This window comes from Micropterus salmoides, unplaced genomic scaffold (assembly GCF_014851395.1).
Source record: "Micropterus salmoides isolate LMB-PRFRI ecotype aquatic unplaced genomic scaffold, ASM1485139v1 Ms_hic_scaffold_15, whole genome shotgun sequence".
Classification (NCBI taxonomy): Eukaryota; Metazoa; Chordata; class Actinopteri; order Centrarchiformes; family Centrarchidae; genus Micropterus; species Micropterus salmoides.
The window spans coordinates 28,879,557-28,904,256 of record NW_024040596.1 but is presented as its reverse complement, the minus strand read 5'-3'; the positions used below and the strand labels follow the sequence as shown (position 1 = coordinate 28,904,256).

The window sequence follows — 24,700 nt, the reverse complement described above, 5'->3', positions numbered from 1 at the left end:
AGAAATATATTGCAGCAAAATATTACACATTCCTAACCTGTTTTGTAGAGACAGGAGATGTTACTTGTGATCGTAGGCTGTTTCCTGTCTGAGGGGCGGAAGCATCACGCAGCCCTTCTGGCGCTCACGTAAGTGGACATTCCCTCTTGTTTTCTGCATGAACACTGTCTGATGTAAACAAATGGACTGTGTATCTCATCTGGCCTAAATTAGCACTGAAGAGGCATTAAATGAAATTCTGTGTAAATACTGAATTGATTTGAAGTGCAATAATAAGAAGAGGAATAGAGGAGGCAGACGTGTAGAAAACGATTTATATAGTCAGTCAAAGGAAAAAGAAGGAAGGAGATTGAACTGGGACAAAGTAAAATAGTGCAGCATAATAGGGTGATAAATGTAGTGGCAGAAAATGTATCTATCTTATATGCATGCTAATAATCACATATATCTACCATTATGTACTTGTAGTCACTTTCTCTGGTATGATACTGTCCACTAGGCCATGCCAGGGTTTGTGTGTGTGTATGAACATCTGTGAAATTGTTTTGTCTTCCCGTTGGAAGTAGAGTTTTTAAGGCCACTGTGTGAGGGAGCAGTCTCCGTGCTTTAAATGTTAAATTCGTCCTCAGCTTGGTGCAGGATGTGTGATACTGCCCTAAGTGGAAGACATCTAAACCAGCTGAATCTTTCTGAGTACTTCTTGTTTGTTTCTTCCTTTATAAAATACCAAAAGACAACTGTTTGATGTAATTTATTTGTTTGTTCAGTTCTTCAACCAGAAAGACACAATTTTACCAATTGGAATTGGATTGGAGAGAAAGTGATGAAGATGATGATGGTGGGACATCAGTGTCCAACAGAGACTGAGAGCGAAAGGAGAGGAGGGACAAACTGAGTGTCAGAAAGAGATAAATCAACTGTACGATAAAACGTTCTGGTCAGAAGCTGCCAGAGCTGCAGCTCCTCTTTTCCTCCTCTCACTGTCTGATGGAGGTTGATGACGGAGCAGAGCTCTGCTTTCCACAACTCCTCAACACCTCCTGCAGGAAGCCGACACTTCCTCAGTCCGAAGCTGTATTTCTGAACACTCTTGTGTTCTCCATCTCTCTGCTCACTGTGGCTCTCAACCTGCTTGTCATCATCTCAGTCTCCCACTTCAGGCAGAGATCAATTTCTCAGCAGAGCCTTCACTTAATAAGTTTTTGAAAATGTACTTGTACTTTTTCCATTTTCCACAGTTGGTGATGCTATGTGTAATAGTTCTCACTTTCCCTCCAGGCAGCTGCACACACCCACCAACATCCTCCTCCTCTCTCTGGCTGTCTCAGACTTTCTTGTAGGCCTCCTGCTGATGCCGGGAGAAATCCTCCGAAAAACATCCTGCTGGTTTCTTGGTGACCTCATGTGTTCTCTGTTTATGTATGTATCGTACATTATTGCCTCTGCCTCAGTAGGAGACATGGTGCTCATATCAGTTGACCGATATGTTACTATTTGTCACCCTCTGCATTATACCACCAGAATCACTGTGAGAAGAGTTAAACTCTGTGTTTGTCTGTGTTGGTTATGTTCTGTTTTCTACAACTGTCTCTTTGTAAAAGATGAACTGACTCAAGCAGGTAGGTATAACTCCTGTTATGGAGAGTGTTTGCTTATAGTTAACCACATCACAGAAGCTGTTAACCTTGCTTTGACCTTTGTTGTTCCAGTTTCTCTCATCATACTTCTGTATATGAGAGTGTTTGTAGTGGCTGTGTCTCAGGCTCGTGCCATGCGCTCTCACATTACAGCTGTCACACTCCAACGTTCAGTGACTCTAACAGCGAAGAAATCTGAGCTGAAAGCAGCCAGGACTCTTGGTGTTCTTGTAGTTGTGTTCCTAATATGTTTCTGCCCATATTACTGTGCGTCTCTTGCAGGGGACAGCTTGCTCAATACTTCATCTGCATCCTTTGTGCTGTTTTTGTTTTATTTTAACTCGTGTCTAAACCCTGTGATTTATGCCATGTTCTACCCCTGGTTTAGAAGAGCAGTTAAACTCATTGTTACTCTTCGGATTCTGCAGCCTGGCTCCTGTGAGGCTAAAATACTGTAGAGAGATGGTGAAGTGACTGAAATGAGATCTGCTCTACTGCACTTTCACTGAATTCAAAATCCAGAATGGAAGTAAATTTTATTTCTTCTCTGTCTTTAAATAGTATATAAACAGTATTACTAGTTGGTAGAAACAGAAAACAATGGGACTATACTTCCTATACCATATATCTCACAAATGTGAGAGTAGAGGTGGCTAGGAGAAGAAAATAGAAAAGCACTAAGCGCTGTTGACTGGTTGACTGTCAACAACCATGTGAATTTTAGATCCACCTGACAATTATCAATACTTTGCTTCAACAGACACATTTCATTTCATATATAAACTGTTCTTTATATACACATCTGTAAACTCAAATGAATCAACCACAAAATTTTGGATGTCACAATTTATGATTTATTCTGAATAGCAAATTGTTCAATAACTGACCGTTCAAACATTCAGAAATCTTAATAATCACATTGTGGATCATGCTCTTTATCTATAGGAAAGAATGATATTAACTATATCATAAGCACCATGCACTGTTTCTCTGTTCAGGTCATCCAGTTTCATGTAGTAATCTTTGAACAGACAAACATGATGCACATATTAATAGACTTTTCTCTCAGGAAAACCTTTTTTTTTGTAACACTAAACAAACACTACAGTGCAACACAGCAACAGCAGGTCTACTGTTATTTATATTGTGGCTGTTGTAACAAAACTCACAAGCTTTAAATGTATGAAATTCCACCAGGCTGACTGTGAGATTATTAAAATGAAGGACACTGAATTAAATAAGCATTATGAAATTGTTTTGGGGCACATTATTTTGATGTTATTCATTAAATTTCACAGTGATATACACTAGAATATGCTATATAGAATATAGAAAGTCAAATAATACTTTATACACTGTATATGTCCTTTAATCAATAATTTAAAACATTATTTACACTTTAGACAGGGGAAAACAAAAAATACATAACACACACTGATAAGGTAAGCTCAACAAAACAGCGCAAACTAATCAGAAACTCTGAAATACAAGGAATTTTACTGGTTCAGAAGTTTTATTACACTCACATACAATCTCATGAAGTGAAATGCAGGGTTACCTTTTAGGCTTTAGTTACAAAAATACTAGCGTGCAGTTGAGCGGCAACCTCCGGCTCTCACTAGTGAAGTCAATGCAGAAGTAGGGGAGACCGGGTATGGTTAGAAATTTTTGCTTCGGCAAGTATAACTCACTGATTTTTTTTAGCTAGACTTCTAAAACTTTTATACAAAGTACCCACATTTGTTAACTACAAATGGCACGAATTCCGTCCTCATGAGTTAATGTCAAATACATGGTGTTCTCTGTTACAACCGACCCCGTTGTAACATATGCTGGGGTGAGTTGTTAAGGTTAGACCAAAGAAGCAAAAACAGATGTTTTCTTTCAAAAACAGGTATAGTGAAGTAAAAGAACAATGTTTCTCTCACTCTGTAACGACTGTGTCTGATAAATTGTGTGTATGTGTGTAAATTTGTCTACCAGAACGTACTTAGTTAACTGTATTCTTAATAAACACTACTACAGTGTACCTAATTAAAGAAAATCTTTGTGCATCCTAAGGTCTTACAAAAAAACATCTGTGTGTCAATTTGTGTATATTCTTAATCAGAGTCACAGTTAGTGCTTAAAGAGGGCCACAAGACTGGTACTTCTTCATTATACCTATTATACTGCCCATACTCTTTTCTGCCTGCAAGACGGGCGATACATACACCAACATGTGAACAACATATCTATGGGGGGTACTGGTCACAGTGGTGACAAATGAATGCTGGTAACCATGGAGATAAGGCTTGGTGGGCCCAGAGACTGCACAGTGCGCTCAAAAAATTAAAAAAGAGTCCTTAGTTGTATGTTTAGATGATGGCTGTAACAAATTTGAATTAAGTGTTAAAATCCACCACACACCTGTCAGCCATTGTTTTGCTAGCTTTATTAGCATAGTGGTTTGAAATTAGCAGGGAAAATGCAATACATGTGGCCTAAGAAACTACATTTTAATTTAATGTTAGTCATACAATTTTATCTGCAATAGTATACATACTAAACAAAATATAGTCTTGGTCAAAAAATGTACTTTCTTACATTTATCAGTTTTTTCTCAGTATATTGTAAATGTGCCCGATAACCACCATGCCTGATCGGAAGGAAGACGGCAAATACTGAAATTATCACATGACTCGAATCTTATCTCTAATTGGACAAATTGGTGTTGTTACAACTCTCCTCATGTTAAAACCATGGTCTCCCCTAACTTAAACCTGCCTTCTTTCTAATGAACAGTGGGGAGTGTCTCCTCTGGTTGCCAAAAGAAGTCCAGTTCCATTAGAAATAATGGCAAAATGACCCTACTTCTCAACTGATTTCCTCACTCAGTTAACAATTTCATAGTGAGTTAACGGTCTAATCGCTTGTTTCAAGTTGTCTTCAACAGCCACAGGGAGCAGCAAGAAGCCTGCAATCACAGATCCAGACTCTGTAGCTCCTGAGCCAGAAACACTTGCAGAAAAGGACCAGAAGGAGAGAAGAGAGGGACGAGAAAGCACAAAACTACAGGAGAGGGAAGATGTACAATTTGATACATGCATTAATGGAATTATATTACATACATATGGGGAAGGAGAGGAAGAGATTGCAGCTGATGCCTCCCATCCCAGTCACAAACTATTTCAGACTCTCCCCTCTGGCAAGAGGCTGCGGTCAATCAGGACCAAAACCTCTCACCACAAAAACAGCTTCTTTTCAGTCTGCAGCTAGCCTCATTAACAAGGCCCGGCCCCCCCCCACTGACACTCCCCCCTTACAAACAATACAAATGTCTCTGCACATGTAAATAATATTTCATTTCATATCATGCACAAACCTGGTACATTGCATATTTGTTGTTAATTGTTAATCTTTGTTGTATGTTTTTATATTGTCAGTTTGTATATTTATGTACACAATATTCTCTTCCGTTGCAATACGTCTGGACAACACAAACCCAGAATAATGCACATGTAAATATCTGCGACGTTGTTCTTTCTCTGCAAATAGTTGTATTATTTTTCTCTATTCTTTTTATTATTCTTATATAACTTGCATTATCTATTTCATATTTATATATTTCTACATTTATTTATGTCAACTGTATGTTTGTCTACATGTAGCAAATCATCACCAAAGCAAATTCCTTGTATGTGTAAAACACTACTTGGCAATAAAGTTCCTTCTGATTCTGAGAGGAGAGAGGAGCTGAGTGTATCATGCGCAGTCTATAGCAACATAACTAAGGGATGGTTGCGGACTCACCTGAGCCAGCCCTAACCATAAAACTTTATAAAAGAGGAAAGTCTTAAGCCTATTCTCAAATGTGGAGACTCTAGGAACCACAAGTATCCCTGCATATTGTTCTGGTACCTACATAAGATAAGATAAGATTAGCCCTTATTGTCTCCCTTGGGAGAAATTTGTCTTGGCATTCATGAGACCGCAGTGTCTGCCATCACTCAGCCATCACTCAGCCATCACAACAACTGCACTAATGCTAACATTTAACAGATTACAATACAGTCACACAACACATACCAGAGTAATAACATTTAAAATCCATCTGTACATACAATCATAGTGGGATCACTTTAACACTTAGATTGCTAGACAATACCCAGCGATTACACATTCACCCACACCAGCCAAAATGGTAGATATCGCATGATACTATATTTACAGATTGCACATTCACTTAGTCACGTAACAAAGAGCACAATCCCCTTTAATGCCTGATTGCACATTTCCCACACTGCCTCATTGACGCCTAAATTTTTGTTTCCTACAATAACAAAAATCAGACTAAACACATGTCCTTAAATTGATGCATGTTGCACAGAAACCTATACTAACTGCCCCCGATACAAAGACACATCCCTCATCTCTTTCGTGTTTGTATGCAAGAGCTAAACTTTGAGCTTTTTTAAGATGTGATGGTGGCTGACCATAAACGGCTTTGTAGGTGAGCTGAAGCATTCTAATTTTTGTTCGGGAGCCAATGCAAACAAGCTAATACAGGAGAAATATGATCTCAGCATTCTGGATAAACAGGAGAGTCTGGAGAGGGCTATGTTGCCAATGTTGTGATTTTCCTGGATAGAATCTCAAGCTGTTTCCAAGAAGTGGAGAGAGTCTAGTTTGGTGAGGATTGTTTCTCTACTGCTACTGTGTTTCTGCTGGCTTCATTGGCATGTGACCTTTGGGTTGGAAATGACGTTTTGAATTAAGTGAAAGAGTTCAAGTATCTGACAGTCTTATTTACAAGTGGAGGTGAAATGGATGTAATTGTATGAGATGGATCAATAGGTGGTTTTGTTGAACATCAGCTGTGTTATGGATAATGTACCTAAGTGTCATGAAGAAAAGAATAAATGAATGAATGAGATTATGGATAGTGAAAATCAAAGTTCAGGGTATTTGAGTTCTTTAGACAAGTATTAAGTAAATGTTAGTCATTTATAAATTAGCACAATTATATATGTTTAAGAAATGTTGAAGCATTTAAAATCATGTGTAGTATAGTCTCAGTAAGAGATACACCATTATTTATTACACCGTAAGTTTTGTTTTATAGTTTCATAGTTAACTGCAAAGCTGCGATGACGACTAGGGCCAACCAAAACATTAGACTGCCAACCATACATAGTTTTTTATATACAGTCTATGATCGCCCACATACAAGCCAGCACCACATGCTTGCCAATTGTTTTAGGCTGTTATTAGAGTAGATAATATTGTTTATTGTTGGTCGGTGGCTGAGTTATTTATGTATGTTTTGTAGAAACAGCTGGTTGTGATGGTCAGTGCTGACATTCACCCTTCACTGTCCACTTCAATAATGTAATGTGTGTTATCATGTTTTGGTTATTGGTCTCAGATTGCCAACAGCAAGAGAGGAGAGGAGGGACAAACTGAGTGTCAGAAAGAGATAAATCAACTGTATGATAAAGTGTTCTGGTCAGAAGCTGCCAGAGCTGCAGCTCCTCCTTTCCTCATCTCTCTCTCTGATGGAGGTTGATGACGGAGCAGAACTCTGCTTTCCACAACTCCTCAACACCTCCTGCAGGAAGTCGACACTTCCTCAGTCTGAAGCTGTATTTCTGCACACTCTTCTGTCCTCCATCTCTCTGCTCACTGTGGCTCTCAACCTGCTTGTCATCATCTCAGTCTCCCACTTCAGGCAGAGATCAATTTCTCAGCAGAGTTTTAGAAATATAGAGAAATGTACTTTTCGCTAGTACTTTTTCCATTTTCCACTGTTGTGTGATTCTATGTGTGATGATACTTTCCTCTTTCCCCCCCAGGCAGCTCCACACACCCACCAACATCCTCCTCCTCTCTCTCTGGCTGTCTCAGACTTTCTCGTGGGCCTCCTGCTGATGCCGGGAGAAATCCTTAGAAATATACACTGCTGGTTTCTTGGTGACCTCATGTGTTCTCTGTATATTTATGTAGCCTACATCATTCCCTCCGCCTCAATAGGAGACATGGTGCTCATATCAGTTGACCGCTATGTTGCTATTTGTGACCCTCTGCATTATACCACCAGAATCACTGAGAGAAGAGTTAAACTGTGTGTTTGTCTGTGTTGGTTCTGTTCTGTTTTCTACAGCAGTCTCTTTGTAAAAGATGACCTGACACGATCAGACAGATATAAATCCTGCTACGGAGAGTGTGTGATTGTAGTTGACCATATCACAGATACTATTAACCTTGTCATGACCTTTATTGTTCCAGTTTCTCTCATCATCGTTCTGTATATGAGAGTGTTTGTAGTGGCTGTGTCTCAGGCTCGTGCCATGCGCTCTCACATTACAGCTGTCACACTCCAGCTTTCAGTGACTCTAACAGCAAAGAAATCTGAGCTGAAAGCAGCCAGGACTCTTGGTGTTCTTGTAGTTGTGTTCCTAATATGTTTCTGCCCATATTACTGTGTGTCTCTTGCAGGGGACAGCTTGCTCAATACTTCTTCTGGAACCTTTGTGATCTTTCTGTTTAGTTTGAACTCATGTCTAAACCCTGTGATTTATACCATGTTCTATCCCTGGTTTAGAAGAGCAGTTAAACTCATTGTTACTCTTCAGATTCTGCAGCCTGGCTCCTGGGAGGCCAAAATACTGTAGAGAAGCTGTGGCGTGACTGAAATGAGATCTGCTCTACTAAAGGTTTTCACTGAATTCAAAATCCAGAAGTGGAAATTAAATGTTTTTATGCAGTCCATTTAAATAGTATACTGTATATATTTAGTTGGTAGAAACTGATAACTAAACAATGGGTTTATAATTCCAAAACCTAATCCCCATATCCTATAAATGTAATAGGGGAGGTGGGTCAAGCCTGTGAAGAAAAAAAAATGGAACAGCATTTATATACAAAATGACTTGTTCAAAACCATGTGAATTTTATGTCCACTTGACAATAATCAATACTTTGTGCTACTGACACATTTTGTACATAAACTGTTTATATACAAATCTATAAACTCATATGAATCAAACATTTTGGACATCACATTTTATGATTCATTCTAAATAGCAAAATGTTCAATAACTGACCCAGTTCAAACATTCAGAAATCTGAATAATCAGATCATAGATCAGATATGCAGCACAACACACCAACAACACTTCTACTCTCACAGGCTTTACAGATATCACATTCCACCATGGTTGAGTGTGTGATTATCAACTGAAAAACACTGAATTAAATAAGCATCATGAAATTATTTTTTGTACACGCTTTAGTGCAAATATTAAAATGTGCAGAGCAATGCAAAAGATTCATAGAGGACAATGTGCTAGATAAGGCTGAAGATATACAGAGGGCAGAGTTTACCATCCTGATGGCCTGAGGAAAAAAGCTTTTTGAGTCTGATTTGGACTCATGGATACAGAGAAGTTGGCCTGGTCCTGACAAATTCAGAAATAAATACAGAAATAAATAAATGTTCAATAAATAAATAAGCCTCCGATTAAATGCACACAAAATAAAGTGAATAAATAAATGTAGGCAGAAATTAAATTATACAAGGAGACATAAATGTATATATCTAGTTTAATTAGCTTCTTTACTTATTCACCTTTGTAATAATTACCTTATTTATTTATTGTCCATTATAATATTCAACTTTATTTATTAATTACTTCTTTTTAAAATTTATTTATTTATGTGTATGTTTTAATATTTTTGTCTGTTTTATTCTTCCGTTGCATTTTCTACCCTATTTATTTCCCCAATGGTATTTATTTCTGCACAGAACTGCAGGAAAGTGAGCTGTTGTTTCTGAGAGCCACATGGTCAGTTAGCCGCAGCTAAATCTGGAGTGCACTCCTATTCAAGTATTTACGGAGCAGCTCCTTGCTCTGCTGTTTTTAGCTGCTGTTTAAACAAAAACGCCATTCAGGATGAAAATTCAACCATGGTGTTTGTAATTTGTAATTTGTTAAGCTATGAGGTGATTAAAAGTACGTTAGCCGCTAGGCTGTAGTGTTAATATCATATAGGCCAGCGATATTCAATTAGAACTCATAGAGGTCCAGTTAGAGAAAATTTCCCGAAACAAAGGTCCGGAACGACTAATTTGCGTTATCGTTCAGTCCCATAACATATAGTTGTATTTTTAGTCAACAACTGATAATATTTCAACAAAGTTTTCACATCAAACTGGAGGAATAATAAATAATAACTACTCTAATAATATAATCTCTTAGTGACCAGTGATATAGGCTAAAGCTCTTAAGCTAGTGGTGGTGATTAACAAATAAACTAATCTTGACAGTTACCATTAAGAAGAATTTTATGCTTCTGTTCAATGTGTTTGCTATTAAGCCATGTTTTATGTGTGGTGGTGGAGTCAATTTAAAGTTAACTTTACTGCACTTAACCAGTCGAAATGATTTACTGAAGGCTAGATACTGTACTTCTATGTCTTACACAGAAGACAGGAGGAGGCATGCGGAGAACCATATTCGTCAGAGGAAAAGAAGAAGAAGAAGGAGAAGGAGAGCAACATAGAAAATAATCCCCAAACAATAAAATAAATTCCTTTTATATTTCCCCTTACATGCCTTGTTGTTTATGTGTAGATACAGAGGAAGAATGGGACAACACACATCTCATCGTTACTGTGTGTTAGAGCATGGGAGAACAGTGGATACTTTTAATACAGCCCACACCCCTAATACTGTGTAACTATAACAAGTGGAGAACATTCAAGATTTTTTTTACAACTGTCTGCATAACTTTTTCATCTTGTGTAATGAATGAAAATAAATCTCTACTTTGACATTTAAGATTAGCTTGTTTGATCCACCTTCATACACATGTGACATTACTGTACAACTTGAGAAAGGTGAGTTGTTTTCTGCTCCTGCCTGCCTAAAAGAAAAGCGTTTTTGGGATTAAATGGACTTTATTAGCTGCTGCAGTGCAGGATGAACTCAGAACAGACCCATTTCTCACCTTATTATTCTAAATCATGCAACGAAGAAGAAGAAATGCATAATAAATCCTGGGACAAAATCTGTCCACAAATACTGTACAGCATGTAGTCTGATGAACAAGACTTGTGTTATAGCTGACTTGGGCAGTGAAATGTTTCATTTTTTAATTCATGTACTCCTAGTTGTCCACAACTCAAATCAGAAATTAAGGAGAAATGTTTTATACCACCTCAAGAAGACTTCCTCTCAGAAAGGTAGGAAGGTATTTCAATGTACAACTGCAGTACTTAAATCTAAGTAAAGTAATTTCCCTGACACTTTTGTGTTACTTTACTTTTAATAGACACATGTAACAGGTTTTATACTTCCTGTGAGTATAATCCAGTTAATGTTATTTTCATACTGTACATCATACTGTATGTGGTGCTCGCATCGTTTACTATTGAGACTTCATTGCCCTCTTCAGATAAGACTCTGTAAAGAGAGAAACTCTGTCTGTCTGCTCGCTCTGCTCCGTTAAAAGTGAATTTACCATACAGAATTGAATCTCCCTATATCACAGTTCTGTGTCCATGCATGCAGCAAACTGAAAACTCTGTCTGTCCGAGCGTCCACACAAAAAGGGAAGGAAGACATTGCTGGTAGTATTGTCTTCAAACAGAGTTGCTAAACACCTCAGCGCACTGAAGGAAGCCATCTGACTGTGTGAGGAGCAAGCTTGTTGATGTGTACAGGTGGAGTAGGCCTCTCATAGAGAGCTCTCCCGTCTGACTGGTCCACCAATAGGAGATAAGTCCACCCCTTGAGACACAGCCCCTCCTCATTTGCATAATGAGGCAGAAATGCATAGAGAAATATAAAAAGGACAGGCAGAAATAAATACAGTTTGTCGTAGTGGATCAATAGGACATCCAGTGCTGCTCTTCCTTGCATGGAGTAAGAAAAGAAGGGGAGTAGGCCTTTCCGGCAAACTGAGGTTGCTTCCCAAGGTCTCTGCAGCTCTCTGGGCACCACGCTGGACATACAGTAGCTGTCACCAATGATCCACACTGACTATTGGAGGAATATAAATGAGTTTTATAAATGCTTCAGGTAATAACAAATATAAAGTTAACTATGAAAATGCGGCTCAGTTTTTGAAGTTGACAATAGCATTATGTCACATGTGTAGGAGAAAATGGAACAAAGGAGCAACACCTTAAAATATAAATGAGTCTATATTTTCAATGTAATATCAGCTGTCTAAAGTCAGTAACAGTTAATGCAGTCTGTAGCAGGCTTGGTGAAAATTTAGCTATCTAAACTATAAAGGATTATTCTGTCAAACAGCCTCCAGAGGAAAACACACAGCAATCTGTAGTGCAACCATACGGAGACGGCCGGGACTACGTTATTAACTTTTATTGCCACATAAAGAGAAAGCATAAAGAAAGGTGAGCTATGTGTATGTGACGTTACCAGAGCTATCAAACTTACGTATGTATTCTGTATGTTTCAGGGCACTCGTTTCAGTTTCTTGCTATGGTTGCTTGCCAGTTATTTGCCACCTAGCTAGGTGCACAAGCTACCTAATTTAGTTAACATATTGAGGGAAGTATCTAATGCAATTAGTTTGTTAGAGTCTGAGGACAGGGCATGAGGTCACAACTTCTTCCTACATTTTTGCTTCTGATAAACAATGATGATACAGACCATATACATGTAGCTAATGTTTAAGCTGCATCACCGTTAGCTACTTATCAGCTGCATACAGCTCCCAACATTAAAGCTACGCTCTGTTTTATCATTTGGTTGAGAGATCTAGCCTAGAGATGTGACAGCAGAGTGTGGAGACGCGCATATTAAATAGATTGTTCTGCATGGCAATAAGCACAATTTTGACTTTAAATACACAGCTGCAGATCAAAAATGAATGATCTTTCACTCTGATCTGGTTGTTGCATGGCTGGAGACAACTTGCACAACCATTCACTAGAATGGCTGTTTTGACCACCTCCAGTGGCCTGCGAGCACCTCCAAGGCACACATCTCCAACGACGACCCATCCTAGGTCGAGCCTTTGAGCAAACGGTGTATCTCCTGGGCCACTAATCTGCTCTCGGACCTTGTGCACTCGCAAGATGTCTCTGCCCAGCAGGAGGAGTATCTTGGCGTCCGGATCCAAAGGTGGAATCTTGTCTGCGATGTGCTTCAGGTGGGCATGATGGTAGGCCGCATCCGGCGTAGGAATCTCAGCACGGATGTTAGGGATTTGGTTGCACTCGAGGAGTGTCGGCAGAGGAATGCTTACTTTCTTGTCCACTGGCTCCACAGTGTAACCACTGGCTCTTCTACCCGCGCTCTCTGTACGTCCCGCACAGGTCTTGAGTGTGTATGAGTAGGAGCCCCCAAAGATCTTGAAACCCTCAAAGAACTCTTTTCGCGCCAGGGAGTGATTACTCTGCTCGTCCAGTATGGCGTACATTCTCTTGGACTCCTCTCTGTGTCCGTTCTGGGAACACGCTGACGAGGCAGATCTTAGCGCAGGCCTCTCCCACTTACTCTTTCTCTCTGCTGGAGCTAGTGTGAAGAGATTAAAGCTTGGGTCTGTGCGAGCCCTTGCCTCTGAGGAGATAAAGTCTACTAACACGGAGAAAGGTGGGAAGCTAACAAAATGTTCTTGTTTGTATCTTGTCCCGAAGTAAAGCCACTTTTCTTGCATGTTGTATGGGAGTTTCTCAATGATGGGCCTAATTCCTCTGGAGGTACGATAAACCTGCGAGATAGCCATCTTCCTTGGCAGCTTGTAGCTCTGACAACAGGTCGGCTAGATCCCTGAGTCTCTGTGGATCCTTGGTTGTGACCTTTGGAAAGTTTTCTAGTTCGTTGAACAGAGCTTGTTCGACGGCTTCTGGTGAGCCATATATTTCGTCTAGGCGCTCCCATGCCATGTACAGTCCAGTAGCTTGATTCCTAATGTTGACTGTTTTTATTCTTCTTACTTGCTCTGCCGATTCCTTTCCCAGATACTTGATAAGGAGGTCAAATTCTTCAGCAGCAGACAGATCTAGATTGGCGATAGCATTCTGGAATGATGTTTTCCAGGCCCAATAGTTCATTGGCTGGTTGTCGTATGTGGTGAAACCTGAAGTCATGGCTAGCTCCATAATGCGTCCTGTGAACAGGCGGGTACAGAGGAGATGAGGAATCCCGTTTGAAGTTCTGTTGTGGACGTGTTGCACTAACCTGAGGAGCTTGAGAGGAGTAGAGAGACTGATTGAAGCTTTGTTGTGGCGGTGCCCCACTGATTTGGGGGGCCTGAGGAGCTTGGTGTGGCATAGTGGCAGCAGGAGCAGCAGCTTGGGTTTGATTGGTATTGTGGGTGGGATGTCGAAGGGATAACGCTGGTAGGTTGAGGGTGTCGAGGATGAAACGTTGGTGAAGCATTGTCGTTCTCTCTTTCGGCGGATAAACCCTTACTGTTTAGGCTGGCTTGTTCCGATAAAAAGACAGCAATGCGCTGGTCCTTGATAGATTGGGGGATCAGGCTGTTAACTTCACTGCGCACTTCGAAGCCCATATCTTGTAAACCAGCCACCAGTGTATTTGCCTCTGCTATGGCAGCATCCCTTTCTTTCTCATCATTCAATGCGTCGAGATTGGCTTGAATGCGTGCCTGCTACACTTTAACTTTGATTTCCCTTTGGGAATGTGCTGCTCTAGCTTGCGCTGCTTCAGCTTTTGCCTTTGCCATGGCTACGGCCATGCTAATCTTTGAGCTGGACGAGGTAACTGATGAGCGACTGCTCCTTGAGCGTACGGTCTCAGACTGGTTATCTCCATTTCCTTTATTACTGTTGCTACGTTGTGACATTATGGCTCACCGCATTTTCACTATCAGGAGAAGGAAGCTAGCGTGAAGCTGGCTGGAGGCTGTAGACTAGCCACGTATCTCTTGAAATGAGTAGCTCTGTAAAATGGCAATCCTTGTGTCCCTTGTTAGCTGTATTGCCGTCTTTTCACTGTCATGGGCTACATTTCCATTCAGTTTAAACACTCCCAAGAAACTCCAGGACACAGGTGATTCACTTCCATGAAGTTTACTGGGAATCTTGTGAAACTGTAACAGTACAATGAGATGTTTATATCATTAAAGAAGCTAAACACACAGTATGAAGGTAAGCAGCACCGCTTAGTTAACGTAGCTGTGTAGCTTATAAAATGAAGCACAACCAAGCTAGCAGCAATGAAACATAAAGCTAACTTAGCCTTGCATAAACTAATTAGCGTCATAGCCATCAAAATATTCTTAGAAACTCAAAATAGGTGATAACTTAACGTTACACAATGAAAAATACTTACAGACGTTGCCTAAGCAAAGAGGGAGAATGAAGAGCAATCAACTCAGAAGCTGGGAGAGCTCACACATGACTGTAGCCGATCACCGCATGGCAGTTTCCTTTTCGTTTCCCAGCATACACTGGTCCTAGGTTGCCACGGTGACAAAAATAAACAAACTACACTGAACTGGTGAAATGCAGTGAATTATTTTATTTATCCTGATACTTGAATGATATGACATTTTTTATTGTGAGAACATTTTTGGCCATATTGCCCAGCTCTAGTGTTAAGTGGATGGTAAAAACAGAAAAGGACTGTCGGCGTTTGTCAAATGTAATAAATGGTTGTATTTCACTCAACATTACTCAGTCACGGTCTGGCAAGCAACCAAAACACAGTCAAGAGATGCACTGCTCAGCTCAGTTTAAAGAGCGGTTTTCTTTGGTTATTTGTGTATGTGTGGGAAAAACAGCTGTTTGTGATAGTCAGTGCTCAGATTCATCCTTCATTGTTATTGGTTCCAGATTGCCTTCAGTGGGAGAGTGATATACAGGACGGATTGAGGAGAAAGTGAGGATGATGATGCACAATAAAGAAAAGAAAGGAGGGAGACATCACTGTCCAATAGAGACAGAGAGTCAAAGGAGAGGAGGGACAAAATGAATGTCAGAAAGAGATAAATCAACTGTATGATAAAGTGTTCTGGTCAGAAGCTGCCAGAGCTGCAGCTCCTCCTTTCCTCCTCTCACTGTCTGATGGAGGCTGATGACGGAGCAGAGCTCTGCTTTCCACAACTCCTCAACGCCTCCTGCAGGAAGTCGACACTTCCTGGGTCTAAAGATGTATTTCTGAACACTCTTCTGTCCTCCATTTCTCTGCTCACTGTGGCTCTCAACCTGCTTGTTATCATCTCAGTCTCCCACTTCAGGCAGAGATCAATTTCTCAGCAGAACCTTCACCTATTATGTTTTACATGAGAAATGTACTTATAACTAGTACTTTTTCCATTTTCCACTGTTGTCTGATGTTATGTGTGATGATACTTTCCTCTTTCCCTCCAGGCAGCTCCACACACCCACCAACATCCTCCTCCTCTCTCTGGCTGTCTCAGACTTTCTCGTGGGCCTCCTGCTGATGCCAGGAGAAATCCTTAGAAACATAACCTGCTGGTTTCTTGGTGACCTCATGTGTTCTCTGTATATTTATGTAGGGTACATTATTCCTGTTTCCTCAGTAGGAGTCATGGTGCTCATATCAGTTGACCGATATGTTGCTATTTGTCACCCTCTGCATTATACCACCGGAATCACTGAGAGAAGAGTTAAACTCTGTGTTTGTCTGTGTTGGTTCTGTTCTGTTTTCTACAGCAGTCTCTTTGTAAAAGATGACCTGACTCAACCAGGGAGGTATAATTCCTGCTACGGAGAGTGTGTGATTGTAGTTGACCGTATCACAGATACAATTAACCTTGTTTTGACCTTTATTGTTCCAGTTTCTCTCATCATCGTTCTGTATATGAGAGTGTTTGTAGTGGCTGTGTCTCAGGCTCGTGCCATGCGCTCTCACATTACAGCTGTCACACTCCAACGTTCAGTGACTCTAACAGCAAAGAAATCTGAGCTGAAAGCAGCCAGGACTCTTGGGGTTCTTGTAGTTGTGTTCCTAATATGTTTCTGCCCATATTACTGTGCGTCTCTTGCAGGAGACAGCTTGCTTGATACTTCTCCTGTTATCATTGGGCTCTATCTATATTATTTTAACTCATGTCTAAACCCTGTGATTTATGCCATGTTCTACCCCTGGTTTAGAAAATCAGTTAAACTTATTGTTACTCTTCAGATTCTGCAGCCTGGCTCCTGTGAGGCCAACATGCTGTAGAGAGGCTGTGAAGTGACTGAAATTAGATTTACAGCTTTTTAGCTTTACAAAGGTGCTTTTCACTGAATTCAAAATCCAAAAGTGGAAGTGAAATGTCTTTCTTCTCTCTCTGTAAATAGTATATAAATGTCCTGTACTGCGAAAAAGTCTTAAGCTGGTGTTGAAAAATGCTGTAATGCTTAATAGACATGTTAAAAGATTATATTATTATTAAATACCCAAAGGCAACGTGAGTGAACAGGCAGAGTTAACCATCCTGATGGCCAGAGGAAAGAAGCTTTTCAAGTTTGAGTTGGACTTGTGGCCTAAGAGGTTTTTGCCTAAGCCTAGAATCTTTTGAATTGTCTGTTGCAGACTGAGGGGAGGCTCAGTGAATATAAGTAAAAAATATATTACATTAGTTATCAGAAGGAGGTCACATAGAATAGGCCAAATGTTAAAGAGAGTTCAGAGTTTAAGACAACATCCTCCTCCTCTCCCTGACTGTCTCGTGGGCCTCCTGCTGATGCAGGTAGAAATCCCCCAAAAAACAGCCTGCCGGGTTCTTGGTGACCTCATGTGTACTATGCACGCATCTTATGTGTAACTCTGCTCAATTTCAGCTTCACATAACCTGGAAAGAATGTGTTCATTGTTTATGTCAAGATGATTGTAATCAATATTGAGTTAGAGTTTGAGTGTTTTGCTAGTTAAATGTGGCTGTATTTTGAAACTCGCTGCTTTACATATATTCAATTCCACCAGCATGTGTGGTTATTAAACTGAAATAAATTAAATCAAATAAGCATCATGAAATGTTTTTTTGAATATATTATTTTGATGTTTTTGATTAAATTTCACACAGTGATATACAGTACAATATTCAGTATATAATATAGAAAGTCAAGTAATACTTCACAGTATACAATGTATGAAGTACTGTAACTTTTAGGCAGGCATGGAAAAATTCTATGTAAGAATGCTTTCAAAACTAGACATATTAATAGATAATCTTTATTAATTAACACAATTCAAAGAAAAATCTACATAGTCTACTTAATGTGAAAAGTCAAAGGATTGCTAATCAGCAGAGTTTCTTGTGAGCTAGATATCAAAGTCACTGGGGTCCTGATAGAGTTTCAGGAGCCCAGATCTCTGGAACACTGGACAACTTATTCTCTGTGAGACTGGGGAACAAAGCTGAAGGCTGCTGCAACTCAGCAGAGTCAGGAGGTTGTTGCAGCAGCCTGGAGGGATACCAGAGATAATTGCAGCTCTGTGAGTAGGAAATGCAGTTATTCTAGAAAGAAACATTGCTGCACCATAGCAGCTAAAGTCAATAGTTGTTAAGCAGGGACAAACTTAACTGTAACTCAGCAGGTTCAGCGGACTGCGACAGTTCAACTCAGGCAGGGGACTGTTGTAGCCCAGCAGAGTCACAAGGTTGCAGCTCAACAAGAACAGGACAGGACAGCTGCTCAACACAAACAGGGGTTAGCTGTAGCTTGGGGAGTTAGGAATGTTTCAGGCACAGACATCTATTGCAGCACAGAAAAGGCCGGTGAAATGTAGAACATTCACTGAGAAGTTATACTCTATTTTGAACAAAAAACATCTGCACACTTTTTGAAGACCCTAGGAGGTGCCATTTTTTGTGATATCTGAGAAGGTCTTGTGGGAATTTAGCGAGGCAAAAGGAAAGAAAACACACAATCGGCTGATGGAGTGCACCTATTTGTCACAGGTGCATTCAATCAGCTGATTGTTTCATTTTGCCTCACATCATAAGCCTTACAGTACCTGTGATACTGCTTAGGGGCATAATAACTACTCAGTGTGCAGGTCATTCTTTATTTTTCACTTTGTCATATTTTTATTGAACAGAGTGGTCAGCTTACAATCCAAATACAGTAACACAGTAACTGTCTCCATTTCCATTTTTAAATTCATAAGGAACAGTATCCCCAAACAAATATCCTATTACATCCCCGTGCCCTCCTTAGGAGGAAAGATTCTGGCAGATTTATAAATACAGAAATAAATAAATGCTCAATAAAGAAATACAGCAAAAAAATAAATTTAGGCAGTAATTAAATTATACAATAAGACATAAATGTATATCTTTTAATTAGCTATAAATTATGGTAGTGAGGGTGACTTCGAAAGACTCAAGATCTTCTGACAGGTGAACAGAGGTAACGCAATCACATTGACTTGAGTCAACATGGCCATAATTTCAGACAGATCTCCAAAAACTTTGAGATTGTATCAAAGAATAGCTGCCAGATGTTGGAGAGTTTGGGGCCTGACCACAACATGTGGGTCAAGTTACAAGGGGTCTGGGAACATCTACTGCATCCCTCTTCCGATCTACCCAGATAGATCTAGGCGAGCCTGACTTTACCATAGTGAATCCAATGTGATATGCAGCCGAAGAAAGAATTCACTGCTTGCAGCGCTTTTTCTCAAAAGTCATCTGACAGGGTAATCTGCAATTCATTCTCCTAAGTGGCCCTTATTTTTTAACATTACGACTGTTACCATTAACACTACTATAAATATCTGTACCATTTTTCATTTAGTCTATAGCAACATCACCTTCACTGTCTGTACCTCTGTGTGTGTATATTGTGTAGGCTGCCTCCCTCCCCTCTCTCTCTCCTTACATCCCTCTCTTTTTCTCTCTGTTCCTCTCCTGCTCTCTCTCTCTCTCCCTCCCTCTCTCTCCTTCACCCCAACCGGTCGAGGCAGATGGCCGCCCACCCTGAGCCATGGTTCTGCTCGAGGTTTCTGCCTCTTAAAAGGAAGTTTTTCCTTGCCTCTGTCGCCTAGTGCTGCTCTTGGTGCTCCTGCTGTTGGGCTTCTGTAAATAGCATCATAGAGTACGGTCTAGACCTGCTCTTTTATGAAAAGCGCTGTGAGATAACTGTTGTTGTGATTTGGCGCTATGTAGCAGACCCTTTATGAGAATTGATACCCAATTATGAATTCATAATTGAAGATTCATAAAATCAAAATTTTCCTCGTTAAGGGCACCACCGGAGTTGTTATAATCCTAGAGTCTCCGGACCTCTAGGTAGTTTTGAATAATTATACAATTATTACTAGTGATCAGTTAGTTAATAATCGCTCAATTATCTTAAATCAGTCAGTCAGTCTCATATCTAAAGGGTCAATTATCTTGGCAGGAACTAGAAATAGGCAACACAACAGCTCTTTATTATATTACAGTGACTTTATTCTCTAACTAAGGTGATAAAAAGATGGTTGGATACAGGGAACATCAACATTTGCTGAACAATGAGCCTGGAGGTTCGATTGTGGGAAGCATTTGACTCATACGGCATAGAAGAGCTACTGAAAGTAAACTAATGCTGTGATTTTAGGAGTTAAGAGGGGAATATCTGATCACAGAACGTGTGTTAAGTCTTACTGCTTGTCGACAGCCTGCTTTTGGCCTGTTTGCTTTTTGCTAGGGATTCTCCGGGGTTCTCCGTGTCTGATTGAAAACGACTCCCCCGTCTGGCAATTCGGCTGTTTTCAGGTTTCCTTCGTTGTAGCTGGCGAGACCACGTGGCTTGGTCTGACCTCGGTGAAGTTGGCTCGACGAAAAAGGCTTAAAATGGAACTTGGTCGTTCCTGAATTAGTCCAGTGTAACTTAATGGACTGATAACTTTAACAAACAAAAGAAATGAAGAAAATAAAACAAACTGAAGGCAGATCGATGTCGCGGCACTTCAGGTGTGTAGTTTCAGGCGAACAAAAAGCCTGTTTCGCTGGCCGAGTCTGGGCATTGCCTGGCGAGGCGCGCCACGCGCGTGCCGAAGCGTCCAGAGGGCCGAGCAGAGTGGAAGAGAGCCAACAGCGAAGAGAAGAGCTGAAGCGAGGTCGCGTGTCGCTCTTTTGTTGCCTGGGGTGTGGTTCCCCAGGGGGCATCTCAGGTTTCCCTTTCTAAACTTAATGTCTAAAAAGAAATCTATTTGCATGTATTATAATCAAATATTTTCCACAATCGAACTTCAATGGTTGAACGGTTGTACTGTTCTAGGCATTTGGTAACAGGAAACAATTGTCACATTATTGGTCAGGATATTTATACATTTAACGGCATTTCCGATGAGGGCATGTAATACTTATTTCGTCCACTTGGGGGAGCTCAGGTTACATGAGGAAAGCTTAGATTAAATCAAAGATCGTCTCTCCTTAGGAACTGGGGAATTTGTTGATTCATCCTTAAATTCAAGCTGGCGATTAAGAGTATAGTAAAACATTTCTTTGTCATCATTTCTAAAGGGATTTGGTAAGAAAGTATTATGAACAAGCATTGATTACATCAGATGAAGGAGTGTCTTGCTGAAAATAAAAACACTGCACAAGTAACTTCTTCTCAGCACTAATATCAACAACAGATAGCAACAACAGTTAACATAACTACTCAAATAGAGGCAAACATATTCAGGTAACTAAAGATTTAATTAAATTTAATTAGATGCTTTGAGTCTTTTGGAGACTGCAGTCCTTTTACATTGAAAGTTCAGCTGTCCTGGACAATGTCACACTTAGGTGAGACAAGGAGTATCCCTTTGATGTGGTAATAAAACAAAGAATAAGGTCAGTTGCCACGGAAACGTGTGTGGGGGGCCAGTTTTGATAGGCTGTTCAGGGAAATGCCAATGGCTGGCTTGTGTCCCTTTGTCAGTTTAACAGTCAGGCCCCGCGTTATCAGCTTCGGAATCAAAAGGTGCCAGTTTTATGGTCGGGATAGCACTTAGAGAAAGCAACTTTGACCCCTCCCCATCTTCTCTGGGGAGGAGAAAGGAATTTAGGGTAGCTCCAAATTTATTCAATGTAAAATGCACAAATCCACACCGTTGTTCACTACAACATGTTGCACATTTCTTTGTGCTTCTGCTTTTAAAATGTCTACCTGGAAGGGACCTAGCTGATCCAGTATAACTACCTTGTGTCTTATAACTGTGCTCAGTCTTGCCATGGTGTATGACATTTTACAGTAAACTGTCTTCTACAACCTCACCTTGTTAGCTGAGTTTGAATGTTCCTGGTATGACACTGTACAATTTAAAGTAACAGCTAAACTGACTGAATACCCTACAGCTCATGGTCACCTTATCTCCACAGCAGGCCCACTTGCTGTACCCGTGCCTGTAAGACATGGTAGGTGTTTTACTATGTAATGTTTAATGTCCTGTCTGTGGATCACCTCTGCTAAAACCATATCAACGCTGTGCGTGTAAGTGCCTGGGCCCTCCCTGTCTCCAGCTGCTACCAAAACTGATCATAAAACTATTTTGTACTTTTAGCCCTGTACTGGCCTCCCTGTTATTTCTGTTCCCCAGCCACCCCATCCACAATCTATGGCACCACTCACCTTCCCATCCAGCTGCGTCAGATTTATAGGACTCATTTAATCTAACCCAGTTTGTTACTGGCCCTACACATGAACATAACTGTCTACACTTCATCTAATACACTCTCTTGCCCATTACCTAAGGAAGACAGAAACAGTCTTTAAAGTTCATGGTCAGAGGCCAGACAGTTTCAGAGCAGGAAACCATAGGCGGGAGGCCAGTGGCTGGGCAACAACTGCTTTAGTTCCAGGACAGGGCCTGAAGACTGTTGCAACTCAGCAGAGTCAAGAGGTTGTTGCAGGAGTGCAGGGACACAAGAGATCCATGTTCTGTGGCCGGTGACGGCTATGTTTCAATAGGCACAGAATGTGTCAGTGGTATAACAAAGGCAGGGGGTTAGAGTTAACGTTAGTCCACTTCACTTCAGAACCTTGGAGCCAAATTATCACTGAGGTTATCTACTGATCCGAAACAAACAGACCCAGTAATTAAAACATTGAAACAACTCACGTTAGCCCTGTGGTGTGTTTACAGCTAATAGCTGATCCAGGTCCGGGTCCGCCAGAGAACGCAACGTAACTCTTCCTTTTTGTTTATCAACAGAGTCCTGCTGTTGTTTCACAGCTCCTGACTGGTGAACAACCTGGTTTGAGAGTGATGTGCTCTTGTTTGTTTCTCTTTGTCTGCAGAATCCGGATCAGATGAGGCCCATTCTGCGTCCAGACCTGCCAAACTGCTGCATTTATATAGTGTGTTTTTTTCTTTGTTTTTTTCTCAGTGCTTTAGTTTTTTTAAGACCTTGATGGCTTTATCCAGATTGTTATTAAATTGGTTGAATTTTAATAATAATGTGTTTTATTCATGTAGTGTGTCAAGCTTCTTACTTCAATATATTCACAGCAAATGTGATGTTATATAGATTTTACTCATGAATAGAGACGTTAGGCAACTATATGAATGAACACTTTAGAGATAAAATAATAGTAATTATAATTATATATATGACTGGCCGGGTTGTATACTCATGATTTCCTAATTTGAAATATGAGCAGATTGTGAAAATGGACAGATTTAGCTGGAGCAGTGGCGATTGAATATTGACAACATTATTCTGTGGTTTTTACATGGTTGGAATTTGGTTGTGGCCTCATGGGGCTTTATAGAAAGATGAAAGGGAATGATCAAGAAGTGAATTTGTGCATTATACTTTGTCAACTGAAGCAAACCAGGTACCCTCCCGTGTTTGAGAAATGCGCTGTTTATTACATCACCCATTAGAGGGCTGCAGCGCCGCAATAACCGGCCTAGTTCAAATGAACGAAATGAACGATATGACTCGAAAAGACCCAATTCAGCAAAAATACTAATTTTTCCGATCACTACTTAAAACACACCAGCTTTCCTTTGTCTCTTTTTGTCCCTCTCCCCATGGCGTGTGCTCAGTCCTAGTACTCCTGGACCTGCGTTAGCGCTGCATTTGACACCATTGACCACAATATCATGTTAGACGCACTAGGTGGAGATATCTGATACTGCTTTAGAATGGTTTTCATCGTACTGTCAAACAGAAGGTTCTGCGTCTCTGTGAATAACTGTGTCTCTTCATTCTGTTCGGTTAAATATGGTGTGCCTCAGGGTTCGTTCTAAGGATCCATTTTATTTTCCTTGTATTTGCCTCCCCTTGGACACATTATCCACAAACATGGTGTCTCTTTTCATGTTTATGCTGATGACACACAGATGTACTTCGTCAGCGCCACAGACCCTGGAATGCTCAGTTCGCCTCTGTGATGTCAAAATTCAATGACAAATAATTTCCTCCAGCAGAACACAGACAAAACAGAGATCCTGGTCATTGGATCCCAGCAAATGGCAAAGCAAATCCGCTGGTTCCCTGGTGAATCACATCAAGCCTGTTGCTAAAAATCTTAATGTCTGGTTGGGCTGTAATTTAAGTGTTGAGCAGCACACCACAAAGCTTGTGCAATCGTGGAAATTGTTGCTGGTAAGAGAATAAGCAAATAACTGAGTAAGAACCAACCATTGTCTTTGAAGAATGTATTAATAAAAAGAGATTGACAGAGAAGTATGTTAATTAGCTGGGCCAGAGGTTCTGTCTCCTAGGGCAGTAACTAACGTCTGGCCCCGAGCAAAGGGATGCATAATCATTTACACAGTCTAGGTTTCTATGGTTTGGGAAATGGAGATCCTCTCCCGGCCTTGAGTACTTCCTTGTTTCTTTCTTCCTTTAATAAATACCAAAAGACAACTGTTTGTTGTAATCAAGTGGCAACCTTCTGGTCTCCGAGCTGAAGCTTTCCCGGAAGACCGAAAACCTGCAATTCATTGAGTGGCGGCTTGAGGCTGGCTCCAAAAGGGAGTCAATCCCCATTGATCCATGATGTTAAAATGCCCTGGTACAAAATTTGTGTATATTGCTAATTTTGCCCTTCTTGACAACTGTGAGGGGGGTGAATTTTGGGGGTGAACTCACCTGTTTAAATTAAGCCTTGAAGTTCTGTACTTCAAACTTGGAACATGTAA

The 24,700-nt window shown here is 40.5% G+C and overlaps 2 protein-coding genes and 1 pseudogene across 2 annotated transcripts; all 3 read left to right on the top strand.

Moving 5' to 3' along the window:
• Positions 1–987: 987 nt before the first annotated feature.
• On the top strand, positions 988–2,095 carry LOC119904368 (trace amine-associated receptor 13c-like). The gene is made up of 2 exons (XM_038720988.1): positions 988–1,160; positions 1,279–2,095. The coding sequence occupies exons 1-2, from the start codon at positions 988–990 to the stop codon at positions 2,093–2,095; spliced, it is 990 nt and encodes a 329-aa protein (XP_038576916.1).
• A 5,079-nt stretch (positions 2,096–7,174) lies between these two features.
• On the top strand, positions 7,175–8,290 carry LOC119903562 (annotated as a pseudogene).
• A 7,394-nt stretch (positions 8,291–15,684) lies between these two features.
• LOC119904084 (trace amine-associated receptor 13c-like) lies at positions 15,685–16,807 on the top strand. Its single transcript, XM_038720484.1, has 2 exons — positions 15,685–15,857; positions 15,991–16,807. The coding sequence occupies exons 1-2, from the start codon at positions 15,685–15,687 to the stop codon at positions 16,805–16,807; spliced, it is 990 nt and encodes a 329-aa protein (XP_038576412.1).
• Positions 16,808–24,700: the final 7,893 nt, after the last annotated feature.